Source organism: Falco punctatus, assembly GCF_963210335.1.
Source record: "Falco punctatus genome assembly, chromosome: 5".
NCBI lineage: Eukaryota > Metazoa > Chordata > Aves > Falconiformes > Falconidae > Falco > Falco punctatus.
The window spans coordinates 62688671-62708721 of record NC_137584.1 but is presented as its reverse complement, the minus strand read 5'-3'; the positions used below and the strand labels follow the sequence as shown (position 1 = coordinate 62708721).

At 43.4% G+C, this 20051-nt stretch overlaps 1 protein-coding gene across 8 annotated transcripts in view; it reads left to right on the top strand.

The window, feature by feature from the left end:
• LOC308064753 (dermatan-sulfate epimerase) overlaps positions 1 to 20051 on the top strand; it is a 197325-nt gene that overhangs the window by 142502 nt on the left and 34772 nt on the right. The window contains exons 1-2 of one of the 8 annotated variants that reach the window (XM_080389710.1): positions 15532 to 17671; positions 18835 to 18904. In XM_080389710.1, the coding sequence (XP_080245836.1) occupies positions 17663 to 17671; positions 18835 to 18904 (79 nt within the window). In that variant the 5' untranslated portion in view covers positions 15532 to 17662. The other 7 variants (XM_080389703.1, XM_080389707.1, XM_080389708.1 and 4 more) reach the window with 7 other exon arrangements.

Sequence of the window (20051 nt, the reverse complement as noted above, 5' to 3'; positions counted from 1 at the left end):
AAACCCGACACCTGTTATAGTTTACTTGCAGACTGGCAATTCAGGTCACTCGACAATGCAGCCAAACTGGTGAGTTCCCCTGCAGCAGTTGTGCTTACTCCATTGTTAAGAAATTATTATTAGAAATTGTTACCATTAAGAAATTAATATTTTCCTTTTTCTTCAACAGCAGCTTTGAAACACAAGGAAAGATTTATGGCAAAGCTTCTAGGCCTGTAAAAATTACTGGAATTTCTGTAAAAGCTGAAGAATTAATACTGCCTGATGGTTTGCCCTTGTAGTTGTACCACCTGGATGCTGAGCTGTGAGATAAGAGCTCTGTCTGTGTTTTCTGAGATTTGCCACCATTAAGCAGTTTAAAGATTTTTCAAGTTAAAACTTGGATATCGCTAATGAGGTTTTAGTTCTCCTCCCTGTGCCCTTTCCTTGGTGGTAATCGGGAGGACACATTTGGATTCACTGAGGAACACAACCCTGCTGTTTACTAGGAGGTTTATGCAGCATCTGGCTCCAGCCAGGGAGCAGACCTCAGAGAGGGGAGGGGAGTTCTGCTTTCTGCAGGGCTTCTCACTCGTCATGGGGATGCTGCTGTGGTGTCATCATTAAAAAATGTTGGCTTTGCTTTTGTTGGTCAATACTGCAAAATGATTCCTGACATTTCTGCTGTGTATTTTGGGAGAAATCTGTTTCAGTCTTGAACTGGGCTTTTAATTCAAAAAAAATGCCTTCCATCTAAAGAGATTAAAGATCATATTTGTTTAATGTACTGGTTTGTTCAAGGAAATCTCCAAAAATTATTAGATGTGAGAATTGAGTTTATCATGCAGGCCTGTGTCTGGATTAGATTATAATTGTCTTCCATTCAGTTACTCAGATACTTTCCTGATCACTCATCGAGAATATTATTTTCCCTTCTTCTTGTGGTTTCCTTTTCCTTCCTTGTGGCTGGAACTCTAATTTTACTTCTGATAAAAGCTTGTGGCTTTCATTTAGTTGGCTTACACTAACTGAACAGCACACAGACTGAGATGTTGTCAGTTTAATAACTATGAAATAAATCCATCCATAACGCCTAAATACATGCATGGGTAGAGGTATGCATAACCATCAGAGCACAATGTTGTAACTAGTGTCACTTAATACCTGGATCTGGATAACTGGGACACAGTGACTTAAACACAGTAACTGGCGGTGCTTGCTGTTCAAACATTGCCATTTCATTTATACCAGGGCTGCTGGAGTCCTGCAAGCGAGGTAGGGAAGGGCAAGAGTCCTGCCTTTGAGCTCAGGCTAAGGCACATAACCTGCCAGAGCTGCCCAGGCCATTGGGAAAGGCTTGTGATGCTGAATGGTCGCTGCAAAGGAAACTGGTTTTCCTCACTCACTTGCACTCAGGCTCTGGTGTGGGAGCAAAGAAAGGAGTGGCACAGAAATTCAGGGAGATTCATCTAATAACTGACATTTCTGTAGATCTAGAAAGGGACATAGACCTTGAGACCCTCCATGTCTGACTTCTAGGAGTTGTTGGCTCTGAAAGTGAACATCCTATTTGTCTTGGGAACAAAATGAGTCTGGGTTGAATTACCTAAGTATGATAGAAAAATTCTTGGATTGTGGTCCTCAAGCAATTGGGTAGAGAGAGCCAGCTAGTTCATTCTTTCAGCCTCAAGCTGTTTAGTTTGTTCAGGGCTTGGTTTGGGTTTGGGTTTTTTTAGGATAGCGATAATATTGGATGAGTTTTATGCTGAATTCATTATCAGTGCAGGTTAGGACTCAGTAGAGCCTTGCTGTCAAATTATACCTCAGAGAGGACTGGGTATCTGCCCCCTGCCTAATTTATGACCGTCCATCAGGGTTAGGTGAGAAGTGGGTGCCAAGATGCAAAGGTCTGCCACAACAGCAGCAGTTCTGAGCATGCACAGTAGCAGAACCTGAAGAAATTTACTTTCAAAAACACTAGGAAAATTAACAACTTGGAAATAAGCAACTAGTTTTTCCTGAGACTGCCTTTATTATCAATTACTGTATCTTAATTTTTGCATGGTTTTGCATCAAGCTGTGGCCTGTGCAAGCATTTCAGTTTAGTGAAATGGAGCTGCTTATTTCTTCTCTATGTCATCAGTGATAATATGGAATAAGACCAGATATGAATCGCTGCTATATTCTAGGAGGCAGACTCCAGACCTCTATCATTGTTCTTGGTGGATAAGCCAGTATTGCTGGACCTAGTGAAACCATGGCCATTTACATCAAAGAAGTTGGACTGAGCTTTGGTGTGCAATTCACATATTTTTGCAATCCGGGGCAACTGTGCTTTATTTTAAGTTGAAAAGTTTTCAAAGAACTTCATTTAAATGAATAGTCTTTATCTATAACATTTTCTGGATTTTCATTTTTTCATACACTTTGCATTCCCCCAATTAAAAAAATCTTCATTTCTCTTTCCTTGTATACTTGCCCTTATTCCTCACTGTGTTTATTTATAGCCACTGAGATTCCAAGTATCTCTGGATCAGCCCAGAGTTTTCTCATAAATACATCACACTGAAATCAAGCAATAATATAAAATGTTGCGTATTCCCAGCAAAGGAGGTGGCATTGATGCAGCAAATGAAATCATTGATGAAAACAAACCTGGAAATACAGGAAGATCTTTCCTATGTGATACATAAAATCTGCTTCATAGACAAAGAATAGTATCTGCTTCATGCAGCTTTCAGTGATGCCTTGGGCAACATTTTTAAATATGGATGCCTTCTGGTCATCTTCCAAAGTCAGCTTGCTCAGACACAAGCAATATTTAAATGGATAGACTGGGGTTTGAATGTGTAAAAAAGTGATTATTCTCCTCTGGAGCCTTATGCATTGTATACAGAATAGGTTTGGTGTTTAAGCTGATGGTGTAAAGCTGGTTTACCAGGAAATATCAACAAAATTACCATTTTGATCCAACTGATTCTTGACTTCAGCATAAGCAACTCTGCAGCATGTCTGCCCCATTGCTGCTGCTCTTTGGTTAAACTACTCTTGAGGGACTCCAGACTGCCAGACTGAAGAGCTAGTGAAAGCTTTTATATAAAAGTAACTGTATGGCATTTGTTTTTTATAGATCATAAAGATATTCAGAAATATTTGCTTTCTTTTTAATTATTATTTGTTATTCTGGAAGCCTTTGTTTTAAACAGAGCTCTCGTAAATAGAGTCAGCAGCCAGTAAATCCATTGGGCCCTCCACAGACTAGAAAAACATCTTTATTCTACTGTGCTCAGAATGAGCTCCAGAGATTCCCCTGACTGACAGAATAAGAAAATTTACTTCTTTGACAAGCTGAAGTAACCCACATAATAAAGCGTAATTCACTTCCAGTCAATCTCCTCCCATTCCTACTTTGTTCCAGCCTCTATCTGATTTTTCAGCTGGATATAAATACTAATTTACTTGCTTCAGTTATGTTTAATATGGTTTTACAGCTGCAGACCTGGATGCTGTCCTGTGCCTGCCTGTGAATCGCGTATGAGACAGCCCTGAACTTCCTGTTTATGCTGAAACCGCTAAAATTGTGTTTTTCTGTTTTACAAAAGTTGCTAAGTGAAAAAAATGTAGCATATAGTGACAGGATATCATCACCTCGATTTTACTCCATTTTTTAAAAAAACAGTGTTCATTAATAACAATGTTCAGAGAAATACTTTTTATGTTTTGCTTTGATTCTAAACAGACAACTTGGGAAGGAGCTAGCCCATTTTTATTGGGTTTGGGTTTGTTTGTTTTTTTCATTTACTGGAAGGGTAATTGCTTCTTGAATGAAGTTTTATTTGTGTGTTTTTTTAATTTGGTTTCTTGAACTGTGAATAGGAGGTGAGCATGGGAAGTATCAGTTTTCTGGCTGTGAGGGTGGCTGGGTCACTGCTAGCAGCAAAGACTTTTTTAAAAAAACTACAGAAAAGAAAGCTTTGACTGTTTAGAACTAGTTTAATGCATTCAGTGTTCTTTACAGACTGGAAGTGATGACTACACCAAGTTACAAGTGCAGATTTCTAAGGATGCTTGGTACAAAATTATGTTTTTAACACTGGACGGCAAGAAGGTCAAGAGCAGGTGCCTTTGGGGAATCTTATTATAATAGCCCTCGAGTAGATTGCCCAGATAAAAAAGAAAGGTGACAAATTGACGAATTAACTTGAAAGTGTTCTAGTGGGAAAATTCCATCTAGGCTCACTAAAGATTTTTTAGTTTTTAAGCATTAGTTAAACCATTTTCTTTCACTAGCATTATTTCAGCAATCAAAGAACTGAATATCCTTTACTGCAGTTGAGTAAACTCTGAAAGTCAATCCCTTGGACAGCTGAAGATGTCAAATAAATACGTAATCACACAATCTGATTGGGTTCTAATGCTGGTGAGCAAACAGCTCAAGGTCTTAAAAAGTACTGCTGTTCACGACAGGCTTATTTTTTATGTGATATGGACTGTGTTGCTAATCAGATGTGGTATGTTTCTGTCTTTCAGATTTACCACTGGATTATAGATTTACACGATTTTCCTCAAATAGCTCAGCAACTGCTGGGTACTACCCAAGCCCTCCAAGAGCACTGCTGCCAAATGAGGAGTCAGTGACTACGAAATAGGTTGTCGGCTTTTTCCTTAAATAACCCTGTGGCCCTTACTTAAAACTGCTATCGAATGCTAATTGGTGAAACTGCTGTGTGATGCTTCATAAAATGATGGATTAAAGCAGACTCCTGTGTAGACTTGTGTTTCACTTGTTTCTCTAGTCCAGCCAGAGCAGGTGAGCAATGCATCCTTCTCTCTAAATCTTCTGACCACCACTACCTTTCACAAAGTGCTGTTGGCTTTTTCCATGCACTGCCCAAAGCCTTCAAGAGAAATGTAATAGTAATAACTCATCCCAAGTTACATCCCAAGTCTACATTTTCAAGGACATTTTCAATACTATCCCTATGTAAGGTGACGCTGTTGGCTACCGTAAGCCCCAAGAAAGCCATGAACCAGACCTTCAGCCTTAATTCATTGAGAGTTACCTTGGATAGCCCAGGTTATCACTGTAGATCAGATCGTTTAGCAGGCTCTGAGGAATTTATTCTCTCACTGTAACTGCTGGAGATACAGAAAGACTGAGGCCCAAAGAGAAAGATGTGTCATACCCAAAAAGATACTGGTATAGGATTTAGGCAACTAAATGCAGACTGATAGTCCTGGAAGCCTTTGTCACGTGCTTTGTATTCCTGAAAGTGCCTAACCACTGTTCAACAATAAGGTTCCCTACTTGCCTTTTCCTTCTTCAGTCTTCAGCACCTCAAGAGTCAGAGCTCTTCTGCAGGAGGAGGGAACCCTGTGTACAGTTCCCTTCTCAGCTTGGGTGGATTCAAACCCACATTCTCCAACTCCCTGCGAAATCCTTCCAAGAGTAGGAAGGATATAGCACCCAGCTATATAGAGCCATCTTTGCTAAGTACAGGCTGAAGACATCAACTGAATATGTGCTTTCTTATCGGCTAATTTCAGAAAACGGGCATCCTGTTCTCCATGGATTCAGTTCCAAAGACCCATTCCTCAGTGCTTGGACAGGGAACCTTTGGTAACTAACACAGGGTAGCGGATGAAAAAACATGTCAAAGACACTTGTTTGGGCAGCATTTTTTTCACACTAGGGTGACAGATTTTTGGATAAATTTCCCCAGAAGTTTAAAGAACAATAAACAGAAAAATTATTTTCTTTTTTATAAGAGAAAGAATTTATTTTCTTAGGCCTAGACAATTATCAGAATGGATTTAACTTGGGTTAACATTTAACTTGTGTTACTGCAGCTCACTCTAAATTTTTGCAGCTTACCAGTTAAAATACTTTGTGTCAGACACAAACACCATTCCACCTCATTTCAGGGATATCAGCTTTTGTTTCCATAATTTTTTCCTACCTTTACATAGGATGTTATTTTTACATTCTTGTGGTCCAGTATACTTACAACTAACATGCAAGAATCCCAAATTAACATTAAACATTATTTTTTTGAAAGGGAAACATGAGGAAAAAAATTATATAAACTTTCCTTTAAACAAGGTGAGTGAGGAAGGAAAATGAAAGCGCCATTCTCCTCATAAACTTTAGGTTGAAAATGTTTGACTCAGGAAGCTAACATTAAGTAATACTTCGGCTTATTTTGAAATCTTGAGATTAGCATCAATGTCTTGGGCAACAAATGTAGCTCATGATGAGGGTATGATTAGTATTAAGCAGAGAGATATCCAGATTAAAATCTCAGATCCCTGATTACAGCATCATTTGAAATTCTAACCTGACTCAAGTAATCCTCTGAAAAGAATTTCCAGTATTTTAAGCCCTCACACTTATTGTTCTGAATTTGAAACTGGTTTTTGTAGGTTGGGGTTTTTTTCTTGTTTTTTTAAAGAAAATTAATCAAAATTGAATAGTTAATGAAAATTAGAGTGAAAACCCTCTAAGTGAGTCCTTGGTTCCTGGCATCTCAGTGGAGAAGCAGTATTTTTTTTTTTGATGGAAAGGTGACACATTCTAAGGACAGCCTGAACACAAAGCTCACAAGAAGAAATGCATATATGGACTTGCTCAGCTGGTAGGTAACGGTACCCATTTCTGACAAAGGCTGTCACCAGCCATTCGCTGCCAGAAGGACCACACAGTAGCAGAGAAAGGAACGGATAACAGAAGGCTCCTGTGAGCATGACTCAATGTGCCACCACAGTCTCCGGCTGCAGGAAGACTTAGGAAATATAACTGAAGGATTTGCCAAAATGTCAAAAGTTCCTCTGAAATCAGGATTTAATGACTCTTACTAAGGACTTCTTATTCAAGAATCTCTGAAAATTATACAGGTCTTACTACAAAGCGGAGGTTGGTAAAGGAAGAACTTCCAGGAGGACAATTGGTGCTGTGGCAACAGGAGAGCTCTTGGAAATGGAGGTGGCATGGAGACACGGAGAAGAAATGCGCATGGCAGAAAACTGGTAGAGAGCTGGCCAAATTTAACATGACACTATAAAGACACCGTCTTTCCTTCTTCCTTCCTTCTCTTTTCTTTTTTTTTTTTTTTCCCTGACCCCTGGAAATCTCTGAAATTTCTTGGATTCTCTTGTGAGAGGCCATTGTGAGAGACAGAAAGATCTCTGAAGTGCCTGCAAAACTATCTTGAGTATCAGCAGGGAGATACAAAGTTGCAGAGATTCTTTAAAAGCACTGTGTCTGGTTATACAGCCCTGAAAGCCACAGTTCTGCTTAAACCCAGACATGAATACCAAGTCTCTTGGCATCTGTTTTGGTGTAAAGCACGTGTCTGAATTTTAAAATAAAGAGAATTTATTTCTGAAAAAGATATACGTTCTCTGAATTTACTTTATAGCTGACAAGCAAAAAGAAAAAAGGGAGACAAAGTCATCACAAACCAGTGCAAGGAAAGGATCTTGCTACAGCCTTGAGCAAAGCAAAATTTGACTGACTCTGAATAAAAGATACATAAATCAACCAAAAACTAGTATAAATTAATACCCTTAATACCTATAGGGAAGTCAGCTTTGATTCAAAGCAGAGCTCACTGCAAGGGTTTCCTGAACAGGGCTTGATCCTGGAAACTAAAGGCTTCTTAATCCCCAGGGAGTAAGAGGTAAATAAACAAACACAGAGAGCTTATCCACGATGGATACAGGGCACTGCTGGACACAGGCCTTCCTGAGACTGCTGGGGTTCTCCAGCTCGCCTGGGTCCCAGGTGTGTGATAATGCAGCAGCGCTGGAGCAATTTCTAAGGGAATTCACAGGAAAATTTGATTACAGGCACCAGGAACCAGCACTCCCAAAACTGGTTTAAATCTGCGTAAGCAGCAAGCAGCTGTTGTCCAGCCTGGTGTGACAGCCTACTGAGGGAAAAACCATCTATAAAACAGGGTTGCAGGACCATGAAAAGGCAGGTTTGTACACAGATGTCCGACAGGAAGATCTTTTGGCATGCAGAAGGGCTCCCATACCCCAGGCAGGGTGGCTGGACTGGCCCTCCAGTGTCCTAGGGTTTGAAACACTGTGTAGCCACTGGTCTCACCCATCCCCTTAATGACCCGTGATGCTCCAAATGTTATCTGTATTCAAATAAATAACCTTTAGCCCTGCCCACATTGCCTAGCATGATGTTTTATAGCAGTAGTTGGCTATAGCAATTGAAAACAATATGAACTTTTCGCTATGACAAGTGAACCTGTGCATGCCTTGTCCTCCCAGGTCACGTTCTCCCAGCAGCTTGACAGGCTGCTGCTGCTGCAGGGTCTTAGTCTTTTTGACAGATAGTTTAGAAATTGAAGAAATGTAACCTACTTCACTGGCAAGTTGGAGGTTACTTATCGGTTGCTATATTATAAAATAGGATGCAGAAAAATGCAATACACAATACTGATCTTTGTTTGAAGGGCAATAAGTATCAGCTTTGGCCCAGCTCCAAGTCATCGGCCCTAACACACCCTGAATCAGACCTGGCTACAGCCAGGTTGCAAACCATGTAACCCTCTGTAAAGGCTGGCTCATCATGAGGTTGCGCTAATTCCAAACTCTTCACTTGCATGTTCCTGAGAAACTGTCATTCTCCCATAGGAACTCCAATTATTTTTTCCTTTTCAAGAGTCCTAATCCAACCTGAGAGTGGGGTATGGCCAACACCTATAGCCCTAGAAAAATTAATGATTTCCAACCTGGCCTTGGAGTGCTTCTCTTTCCTATAGACATATAGTTTTATTTTCTAGCTACGTAGAACAATATACAATTTGTGCAATATACAGTCATCTTTCTTGGCATCAGTAGAGATGTGATCTTAAATTTCTCACAGTGGCCTTGTTTGAAGTGTTTGTCATGACTTGTCCAATCACATAACAAATAAATATTGTAGCTTCACATTTAAGTCTTTCCTCCTGGGGCCAAGTATGCATTAAATCATACCAAGGCCAATGACAGCAGAGAGTGAGAACATAGACCTTAGCAGAGAGATGCTGTCAGTGAAAAGGCAGTGTCTGCGCTTCCATGTCAGCCTTCTTTTGCCACCACAGGGATCAAAAATGCAGTAAGTGTAAAACATACTTTTGTACACAACCTTGATGTTTTACAGTACAGTTTCTCAGAAAGTCAGGTTTAGAGATAAAACCCACTTCTATGCAAAAAAGTAAAAGCCTCACATGCTACACCATACAGCGAGGGATCTGGTAGGAAGGTGTTGCCTCTGACTCCCCTGGTGAGGGGGCACGGCATGGGGCAGCCTGCTGATCCTCAGCATCGTGGCAGGAACACAACATGTTTTCTGGTACGTTTACAAGATTAACTTTTCAAACAAAATATGCCTCTTTTTGTACACATTCTTGGAGGCAGATAGTATTTCCACTGAAGCATAGCATCAGATCTAGGAGGGAAACCACACGGCTAAGCTGCAGGAACCTTGTCTGCAGAGTGGCAGGTGTAATGGCTCTAGTGGTGTAGCCACAAATACCTTGTTCTTAACAACTGTCCACAGACCAGCCCCTCCAGCAGGCACAGAGCTGATCCAGAACACCCTGGGGGAAAGGTTCAATCCCATTACGAATCCAGTTACCTATAATTTTGTTTCCTGCAGCCATGAATAACAGGAACATCAAATGGCCTTGGTGAGTGATGGGAGAGGAAAAAAAAAATCAAGGATTTCTTCAGAAAGTTTTCAGTGCAAGAAACAAATCCCACTTTTCCATAAGCATTATAAATAGAAATGCTTAACTTGATAACAGAGCCTGAATTAGGGCCAAAATAAAATGGAATCCAGGAAGTTAAACAGACTCAGAGGTTTCCAGCTCGAAAAGCTTGCCAGCATCTTTACAGGGCAATGTTCTAGTATTCTGTGACCAGCATGACCGATCATTTTCTTGAATATAGATCAAAGGTGTAAGGGAAATCTTTTCAGTATGAGCTGGGTACCCACAGCAGTTCTCTGGCAAGCTTGTCAAGACCACAGATGTTTGCAGCTGACCAGGTGTCACAGTTCGCAGAAGGGCAAACATCTGAAGCACCGTGTCTAACTTCTGACCTGCTGCAGCTAAACTGATTTGATCAGAACTGTGCTAAAAATCCCTCTTGCTTCCCACTCACGCTGCCAGAGCGCATACGTAGTTCTCTCACACATGGTCATAATGACTTTTAAATACTTGCACAGGGGTGAGAAACGATTGCAGCCACTTCAAAACGATGTTACGGCTTCCAGCCCTTTTTGCAAATTAGAGGGTGCAAGACACAAAATGGCAGCAGCACAAATGGAATAACAGTCTGCACAGCCCCCACCACAGCTCCGATGGCCCAGGCCAAGCAGATTCTGCCAGCCAGAATGGTATTTCTATTTCCCATTGTACAAACCCTTAAACACTCAGTTTGATTTCCTCTTACATGGTTGAAGAACTTAGGTCCCTTTCAAGAGTGAAGAAAATCATAAACTATCTTGCACTGTATACAGGAGGAAAAAAATTGATGTTCTTGTCCAAAATTTATGAAAGCAGTATTTTCAGTTTATATCTTAAGAAAACAAGTTCACTAACTTGCAATAGCCTTTGTCCTGTCACAACACTAAAACAACTCCAAAAGTTGTGGCTCCATGTGCCTAATAAATTTACATTTAAAAAATTACTTTTTAAAGCCTCCACCGCCTCTGAGGAATAAAAGTATAGGTGAATACAGCAAGTCTTTTCTTGCCTTATCTCAAAATAACACCTGAGAATTGCAGTTTTCTTGCTATGCCATCCCCTGGGACCTCACCCCACACCGAGAATTTAAATGGGTGCTCCCAGGTGCTGAGCAGCCTGCAAATTACATTAATCCAGAGAAAGAAGATGCCACTGTAAATTTTGCAAGAAGATACATGATATTCTGAAATTGAGAGATAAAAAATTCATCTTATACTGACAGAAGGCCTCAAAAATACCTACTGAAGGGCTGCTGTTGAAACAGCAGTGTTGGAGACAGCAGCAGTGAACTTTTATCCCTATTTTCTCCTTCAAAGCTGCCCAGAAAAAAAGGCATGACTGCCCAGATATATATATAGACACACAAACAGGCAGCAGTTAAGGGCAGGATCCCATGACAGGGAATCCCAGAGACTAAGGGAATGAGGGAATTATCTGCATTTCACAGGAGGTCTGGGGTTTTACATCAATTAAACAAACTAAGCACTCTTAGGTAGTAAGCAGGGAAATCTCTAGATCAGTAGTAGACATGTGATGGAAAACGGAGTATAGATGAAGCTCAAGAAGGATAAGTTTGAGAGTCAGCATGAGCTGACATTAATAGCTCAACAGGGCAATAGATGGCTAGAGGGTATCAGGGAACCTGATATATTATTTACATATATTACAGTGAATAATAATTACCAAGATATATCTATTGTGTGGTGTTTACCTCTTTCCTCTAACCTTTCTCCTGTTACTGCACAGGACTTGGAGTACCTGGTACATTACTAATATTAATCCACACACAAAATTGAGAAGGGGGGGGGGCGGAATTGTAACATGAAAACAATTACATTCATATCAGAAAACAGATTTAGTAACCATTAGTATGACCACTGTCAAATAGATATTATTAAAAGTAACTGCAAAAGTTTTTGTATATATGTATACACATTTAGAAACTATTGCTGTGTAGAGTGACTGCCAGTGACTCACAAATATGGGGGCGTATGAGTGAATGAATTATAATGAAGCAGTTACAGGAGCCCCTGAAATACTCAACAGCAGTGCCCCAAAAGCCCCAGAACTATACACACAATAACCAACTATTGATGCAGACCAGTGCAACAACCTCATGAAGCCCCTGAAAACTAAGAGCAGAGACAGCTGTCTTTAGGGAGTATGTATGACTACAACAACAGCAACCAGTTGGTGAACACCATTGCTTCAGAATCAAGTGTGCAGAATTGATCACTACGGTATCCTCTAGTGCTGCACAGGTAAGTATTTAAGTGGGAATTAATTTTTAATGCCTGTGTTTGTGTTTGATCAAATGGCCCACCTTTGAGTCTTGGCTGCAACTAGGATGCAGCAAATCAGAGTGAGATGGTTACAAAGAGAAGTGGAGAGTCAGCAACAAGTTCAAATACAGTCTCCAAGACACACCTTTTCATTTACACATCTCTAGTGTAAGGAGGAAGAGAAAGACATGAGAAACATAAGAATCAGGGGTGGGGATAAGTAAGCAACTTGTAAATATTTTCATTAATTCCAGCAGTTGTTTAGCCATCTGCTTGGCTTTCCACATATCAAGTGAGTCCATAAAATAGGTGGATTCTAGCCTTAAAAATACCTGTCACTGAAAACAGCGTGTTACAAATGAAAAATATTATTGCAACATACCTGGCATCTAGAGAGGGAGATTGTGGCAGTCAGCTCTAAGGGAGCGCTCACCGAGCCTGTCTTTGGAAGGTTTCTCTCAGTATGAGCATTAATGGTTTGTGCTCCCCAGGGGATACCGCTCGGTTTACAACATCGCAAAAATTTGGAAGGAAAGAAGTTGACGTGTTGAGAAAGGTCACACATTTGAGAACATAAAGTAACAAGCAATTCAGCTGAATGAAAAGCCACATGCTGCTGGGTGCCCCCCCCCCACCCCCCTCCAACCTGTTCTGATCATTACCAGAGGGAAGAAAGGGTAAGTGCTAAAGAAGGAGCAGGCCAGTTAGGCAACCTGACAGCTGCTAGAAGGAGATAAACATAAACCCAGCTGATGCCTACACAAATGTAAAAGCAATAAAATGGATTCTGCTGTTGAAAGGCACAGATGACATGATACATGTAATTTTTTATTGGATCCAGGTATTTTTTGGCATTTCACAGTATGTACCTATGTCCCTGCTTTGTGGTTGCTCTCTTCCTGACATGTCTGAGGACCATGAATCTGTCTCCATTCACCAGTGTTTTACCTTGTTACTGATGCTGCCCATCATGATGTTACCCATTCCCTAAGAAATCTACAGGAATTTTTTCTCATCTGACTTTCTGTCTGCTGGCCTCGGGCTAAACCAGACTGAACACATGGTGAGAGCAAGAAAGGGGGAAAGAAAGGAAATGTAAAGCAGAGAAAGATGTTCTATTTACATACAAAGAGCTGTTTAGGAAACACATCTAGTGCTTTCCCCTTCCAGCTACCCTACTGATAATTTGGCTAGCACAGTGTAGGAGGGTAAAACGCTGCATCTGTGGAAAGAGAGAAGCATTTCCAGTCTGTCGATGTAGCAGCAGACAAAGGAGGGAAGAAGCAGTTGTTGCACTAACATACACTTCCAGTCCCATAAATGTACCTGACACCTGATAGAGCCATAGGAAACAACTGGCTAGATTTTCCTGTGAGATAAATTGCTTTGTGCCACACTAAACATGCCCCAGGCAGGAACGTGTCCTGATGAGCTTAGGCAAGATTTCCAGATTTCCAAGTCTTGCTGATTCTCAGGGCTGATTTCAGGCTACTTCTTTTCATTACCCAGTTTTGGAGCTGTGACTGTTTCTGCCCATTGCCTGCACAGTGAGCCAGAGCCCCAAATCCCCAAGTAGTAAATGGTATGAATCATGCAACACTCTCATAAACTTGAAGGACATAGTAGGAACAACAACGAAGTTAGGACACTGTCTGGTCCACACCCTGGCTGGAAAAGAGGAGATAGCCAACATTCCCCCATATGAGGCTGGAATTGGGATAAGTTTTGAAAAACAGAGCTGCCTTCATGTGGCACTAATAAAATCCAGGGGGAAGAGTTAGAGAGAACAGCTCAGATCAAGGACAGCAGGGTGAGCATTATGCAAGTATCCAGATTTGCAATTCTGCAGTTCAGCTCCAAGGAGAGATTGGCCTAACACTCTTGTCCTACAGATTTCAGCTCACAGGGCTAAAACAGAAATCACCACAGCTGGACACAAAAGGCAAAGGGAACACAAGGGTTATGGTCATAAGAAAATTAATTGTTTTGGAGAATTAGTGAAAGAATCCAGAGAATTTTGTATTTTTCTCTCTTTTCATTTGAAGAGGTTTGTCACTTAATGACAAAAGTAGAAGTGCCTCTTACATGGAAATTAAGAGACCAGACAGATCACACAGAGAACAGGACTTCAGTGCTAGGGAGGTACCTTAAAAAAAAACAGAACAAACACACAGAAGAAAAAAGGAAAAAAAAAAAAAGCTATTGCATAGGCTGGGCAGGAAGAAAGAAAAGAATGGCCATGGCTGCGTATGTGGAACAGACTGAATGACATACAGCTTCCCTCTTTGGCCTAACTTCTTCAGTCACAAAGAAAGAAAAAGGAAACGTCCCCCCATTTTCACAACTAAGTGAGAACCAAAAGCTTTAAAATGTATGAAAGATCAGCAGATACTTGGTGTCTCCTCCAGAAAGGATAAGTTCTACATCACTGGCCTACCGCCCTGCTGCCTTCCTTTCTCCCTGCCCTTGCACAGCGATGGGGGCTCGCTCTCTCTTCATGTCCCCATGACCCAGCTCCTCAATGCAGCAGGAAAATAAAGCGCCTTTCCCTTCCCTGCAAGCCAGACAACCACAGGGTCTTCTCGGAAGTTTTCACTTCTCTAACTTCATTTACTATAAGGTGGAAAAAAATTAGATGTTACCAAGATGTTACCAAGAGCTGGTTGCTCACAGTCTCAGATGCCAGAGACATTTTCAAGACGTGCACTGTATACTTCGGTGTCTAAGGCAGTGACTTCTATGTGTGTGACCTACAAAAATTGCCATTGTTGTAAAAGGGCACATTTCCCACATACATTTGGCTCAGTCACACAGACACCAGACATTTCATGTTCCTGGTAATGTTGCTTGCCATAAAAGCCAAGAAAAAATAAATAGCATGTGACGTATGAGTAGAACAGTGTCTGACCTGAACACTTTTCAATTTTCATGGAACATGTTCTGCACAATTGGCCAAGTCAATGGTCTTTAGCTCCAAAAGGCAAATTTAGCTCCTCTCCTTAATCCATTCTGGAGCAAAGCCACCTGAAAGGTCAGTTTGCTGTATGTTTCAGTGTCTCATGATGTAATTTAAGGAAATGACAGCTACAAAAATTATTAACCTCAGTGAGACCCTTCCAATAAAAAAGAGAGAACAAATAAACTAGCACTCTGATACTTGGGAGCAGAGAGGGAGTGAGAGATTTCAGGGACAGAAGCACCAAGGGAGTGGAAATTGTATAATGGTATGCTACTGAGTCAGTCATTTAAACCAACTTTATGATTGGTGCTCAGAATAGGTAGCTTGGGGACAGGATTTGCCACATCTTAAAGAAGACATATAAAGCAAGTCAGAATAATTCTGTCCCAAAAGTATTTATTTTTCTCTGCAGTCATAAAGAGAGTCTAACATGACTAGATCAGAGGTACTTATCAGTCAAGTATGGAACAAAAGTTCATGACACATTCAGAGATTAGACGGATCGGACCCATGATTTCTGCTCCAGAGTGACACTGTTCTATTGTTTAAGTGTTTTCTTCTTGCTGTCAGCAGCAACAAATTCACTGGCATGCAGCAAGGCTAGCAAACCACCAAGAGAAGCTCAGCCTTAGCAAGGGAGGTTATACCCATTGCTAAAGAGGTGAAGGGCGCAGGAAGATCAAAGAGGAGCCATAATCTTGCCTGTGCAAGCAGCATTTTGAACAAAATCACACAAAACAGGACTGCAAAGGACTTTGACAGGTCATCTGGACCGCCCCTTGCTTTAAGGCAAGATCCATCAGACTTTCTAGACCTGAATTGTTCTTGTCAAATATATGTCCAACTTGTACTTTAAAAGCCTCCAGGGACAGAAGCGCCGTTCATTCCTGTTTTGTTTACCCTTATAGATTACTTTTTTTTTTCTTATTTAGCCTACATTTCTCTTACTGCAACTTACATGCTATTCTCAGAGGATGTGGCTAAGATCTTATTATCTACTTTTGAGCAGTTTTTATTTAGTTGAAGGTTGTTATCACATCTTCCTCCAATCTCATCCTCAGGCTAATTTTTTCAGTCTTTCCATATACATGATGCTTGCTAAACCTAGGGTCATTCTCATTTCAAAATTGTCAGTGGCAACGCTGAAATTAATTTAGAATGGACAGATCTTGCCTCTCTTCGATATCCCTAAATCATCCTATGAATTTTCTTTATTTCTTTAGCCTGACAAGCACTCTGTGAGTTATTGGGAAGTAAAGCAAGCCCCATGTTACACAAGAGGACATAAGGCAGAGAGAATCTGTGGCTCTCCACTCTGTGTATGTACCTCCACCATTGTCCAACTGCACAGCAGAGCAAGATCCAAGCACATCCAAGCTTATCCTCTATGAGACAGAAACCCAAGCGCCCAGGGTGTAGGGGAGCCACAGTGTGCTTTGCCCAGGCCAGGGTAAGGCAGCACAGCACAGTTTCTCTACGATATAGATAGATACAACCACAGACTAAGGTCAGGATTTCAAAAGCTTTTTGGGCAGGTGACCATTCTGTTCACAATTGTAAGGGCTAGTTCCATTTAACTTGGGGTCAGATACTTAATATATTTAAATACCATGATGCAGATACGTGACCAGTACTTAGATACCTCCCTCCTCATCACTTTAGGCATCCCAATGATTTTATAAATTCCAGCAGAATTGTCCTGTTAGCCACATCAGGCCTGACTGAGGGACTCTGTAGCTCTTCTCATGCTCATTCATGTCACAACATTAATATTTTCCAACTCTACTATCAATGCAGTATAGCACAATACCGTTCAAATAGGTGTTTAGAAACGTATCTTCTAATGATTAATTTAGTGTTTGCATGACTGAAACTGAAGCACTTACTGCTTTTAGGCATGTCATTACTGGTAAAAAAAGCAAGCCTTCATTCCAGGCTCTGGCATTGCTCTCGGAGTTTGCAGTAACAGCTTGCGGATCCCTATTCATCACACTGTCAATAGGTATCGCTGGGAAATACAACAGGAGTGAAGGGGTGAAGGGAAATGTATAGCTTCTAGTTTTCACTAGTTTATTAACCTCGATAGAACAGCAAGAAATCACACTGAAAACCACGAAAAGCCTGTATAAAACCATCCTCAGAAAACAGCTTTTACATTTGAAAGCTGAGGAACTGAGCACTTCGAGCCCACTGACCGATTCAGTAACATCAGCAAACACATTATTAAAATGAAGAATAAGGTTTGTGAAAGGCAAACTTCAGGTAGGACACCATCTTGGTCTGTCACATGCATTTTTCTTTTCATTTCAGTTGAGTAGTCAGAAGATGATAAAACACGCTTAGTTTTCAGAACCCAACAAACATTTGGAATTCTTCACTTCGTACTTTCTCTTTGTTCTAGTGGCTGAGAAAGCAAAGAGAACTGTTCCAAAGGACCATTTATTTCATCTTATATTTTTATATTACTTTCCTAAGTATCTTCAGTAGTGCGGCTGCAAAACACGGCGGTGAGGCTGCCCTCGAATGGTGACGGTGTTGCAGGTTTTTGTTCTACACGGGAAACGTTGATGTAAGTCACCCCGCACCGAAAGGGGCAGATTGAGGAATTGGCTTCTTGCCTCTTTGCTGGCTGGAGGGACCTTTGGGACGGGGCCCTTGGCTCTCGTACAGCACGGTGGCAGCGCGGGAGGTGGATGCTGCGGGTGAGCGGGTCACCCTGGCGGCTCCCGCCTCCGCCGCCCCCCTTGCCCGAGCCGCGGTGCCGCTGCCCTCCGTCTCGGTGCACAACCCCGACCTGCCGACACCGCGGTGCGGGGCCAGCCCGCTCCCCGCGGAGACACGGGTTCCCCCGCCAGAAGGGGAATTCGGGTATTTCTGCGCAGTACGAGACGGGGAGGAGCGGGCCGGGAGGAAAATCCGTGCGGCCGACGGCACCGAGTAAGAGCCGAGCGCACGCAAAGCGAAACCAGCGCCCGGGGGCTGCGCAGCCCCGGTGCCGGCCGCCAGCCGCGGCGGCGGGGCCGTGAGGGCCGGGCGGGCTCCCCCGCCGCCCCCGCCCAGCGCTGCGGTCCCCGGGGCGGCCCGAGCGCGCCCGCGGCCGCCATGGCGTGAGGGGCCGGCGGGCCGGGGGCGGAGGGCCGGGAGAGGTAAGGAGGGAGGGCGGAGGGCGGGGAGGCGGGAGGTGGAGCGGGGGGGAGTCACTTTCTTCCTGAGTTGAAAAGCGCCCCCCCCGCGCCGTCCCCCGCGGCTGCCGCGGAGAAACTTTCCGGCTGCGAGCGGCGGGGCCGCGCCGGGCAGGGGCCGCCGGCGGTGAGTGCCCGTGCGGCGCGGGCAGCGCTGCCCTCCGCGCCCCTCCGCGCCGTCCCGACCCTCGGCTCCGCTCCGCTCCGCTCCGCCGGGCGGCCGCCCCCGCCCCTCCTGCCCGCGGCGGGCCCGGCGGTGGGGCGGGCCCCGGGAGCGCCCCTGCGCCCGCGCCAGGCTGGGGCGTCGGTTACCGGCCGATTCGGGACGGGGGAGGTCGGACCCAGCGGCCCCGTCCCCGAGGCGCGGGGCCCGCGGTGGGCGCTGCCGGAGGCGTTAGCGGGGGCACCGGGCGTCGGCGGGCGCCCCGCGGCAGGGCCCCCAGGTCGACCCGGGGCGCGGGCCGGGGGCGTCCCGCGGGCAGCGGCCCCCGGGCACGGGATTTTCCGGGCTGTCCGCGGCGGTGCGGGGCGGCGCGGTGGGGGTGCGTTCAGGGCACCCCGCCGGGGGTGCTGGGCCGCCCGCAGGATGGGCCCCGCCGGCGGCGCGGTGCGGTGCGTGCGGGGGGACACAGCTGGCTCTGTGCAGGCTGCGCCCAGGCTAACGGCTCCCTGCTCTCCCGTAGCACCATCGCCGCAGGAGCCTCCCAGCCGCTTGCTGCCCGGTGAAGCCTCCCAAGCATGCGTGTGTGAAAGGTAAGCGGTAGCATCCTCGTCTTGCACCTAGGGAAGCTGAGAGGCAGGAAAAGAGCCATCTGCCCGATGCGACTTCCAGCCGCTTTTTTGTTGTTGGAAAAGTCGTTAAGTGACCTGGGACCACAGCTGTTGACGCAGGCAGTCCGCTCTCAGCTCCCAGGACGGCAAGCTGCAGCTTCTTTAGCCATTATGGCATGGAATCGGTGCGTCGGCACTTGGTGGCATCCAATGCCAGCTCCTAACATTCACGTTGGTATGAATGAAAGTAGCCGCTCTCTCTGCTTTTCTGTCCATTCCTCTTGAAACCGTGTAAAGCTGTGGTGTACTTCCTGCACTTTTCAAGCTGGAGTGGCTTCTTTGGATGTAAGCAATGGCAATGTAAGAAATAGATAAAATTGTGAATGAAATACAGGAAATATTGCTCAACTAGGTGGAGATTTTTGGTTGCCCTAAGAAGATCAATTGCAGTTTAAACAACACTGGACTTTTAATACGGTCTGAACAAAGACAAAGCAAACCTCGGCTAAATATTGCCACATTATGTTTATCATGCCAACAATTATTATAACTCATTGCAGTATTTCAAAAAAGGAACAATTTAGCTGAAGGGCAGCAGTGGGAATCAATAATTCTGATGCTGTTTATTACTCTGAAAGACTCTTGTTGGGTAGCCTTGGGCAAGTCACTCCACCTCTCCGTGGCTCTGTTTCCTTCCCCATAAAACAGATAAATGTGCTCGCTTGCTTCACAGGGGTGTTGAGAAGTTTAATTAATTTGTTTCGTAACTACTTGGAGATCCTTGGGTGCATTTTTCTACAGAAGCGCTAAATATTTTTTCAACTATGAGTTCTTTTACTGTGTGTCATTGCTTATATGTGTTTCTTCAGTGACCTAAATTAGCAAGGTTTTTACTTGAAATCTCCAAAGTAGCAGTTCTGCGTTGGGGTTCTCTTGGCTGTCTGTAAACTCCGCTAGGATGCAAAACTAGAATATACTAATCACAGCGTGTTTTACTGAGACTGAACTATTTGTACTTTAAGAAAGTGTCATTTTCTTTTCTTATTCGAAATAAGAGCTTCCTTTTTGTTGTTTTGTTTGAAGCATTGTGATACTTCACATAATTTTGAATTGCCATGGAAAGAACTGG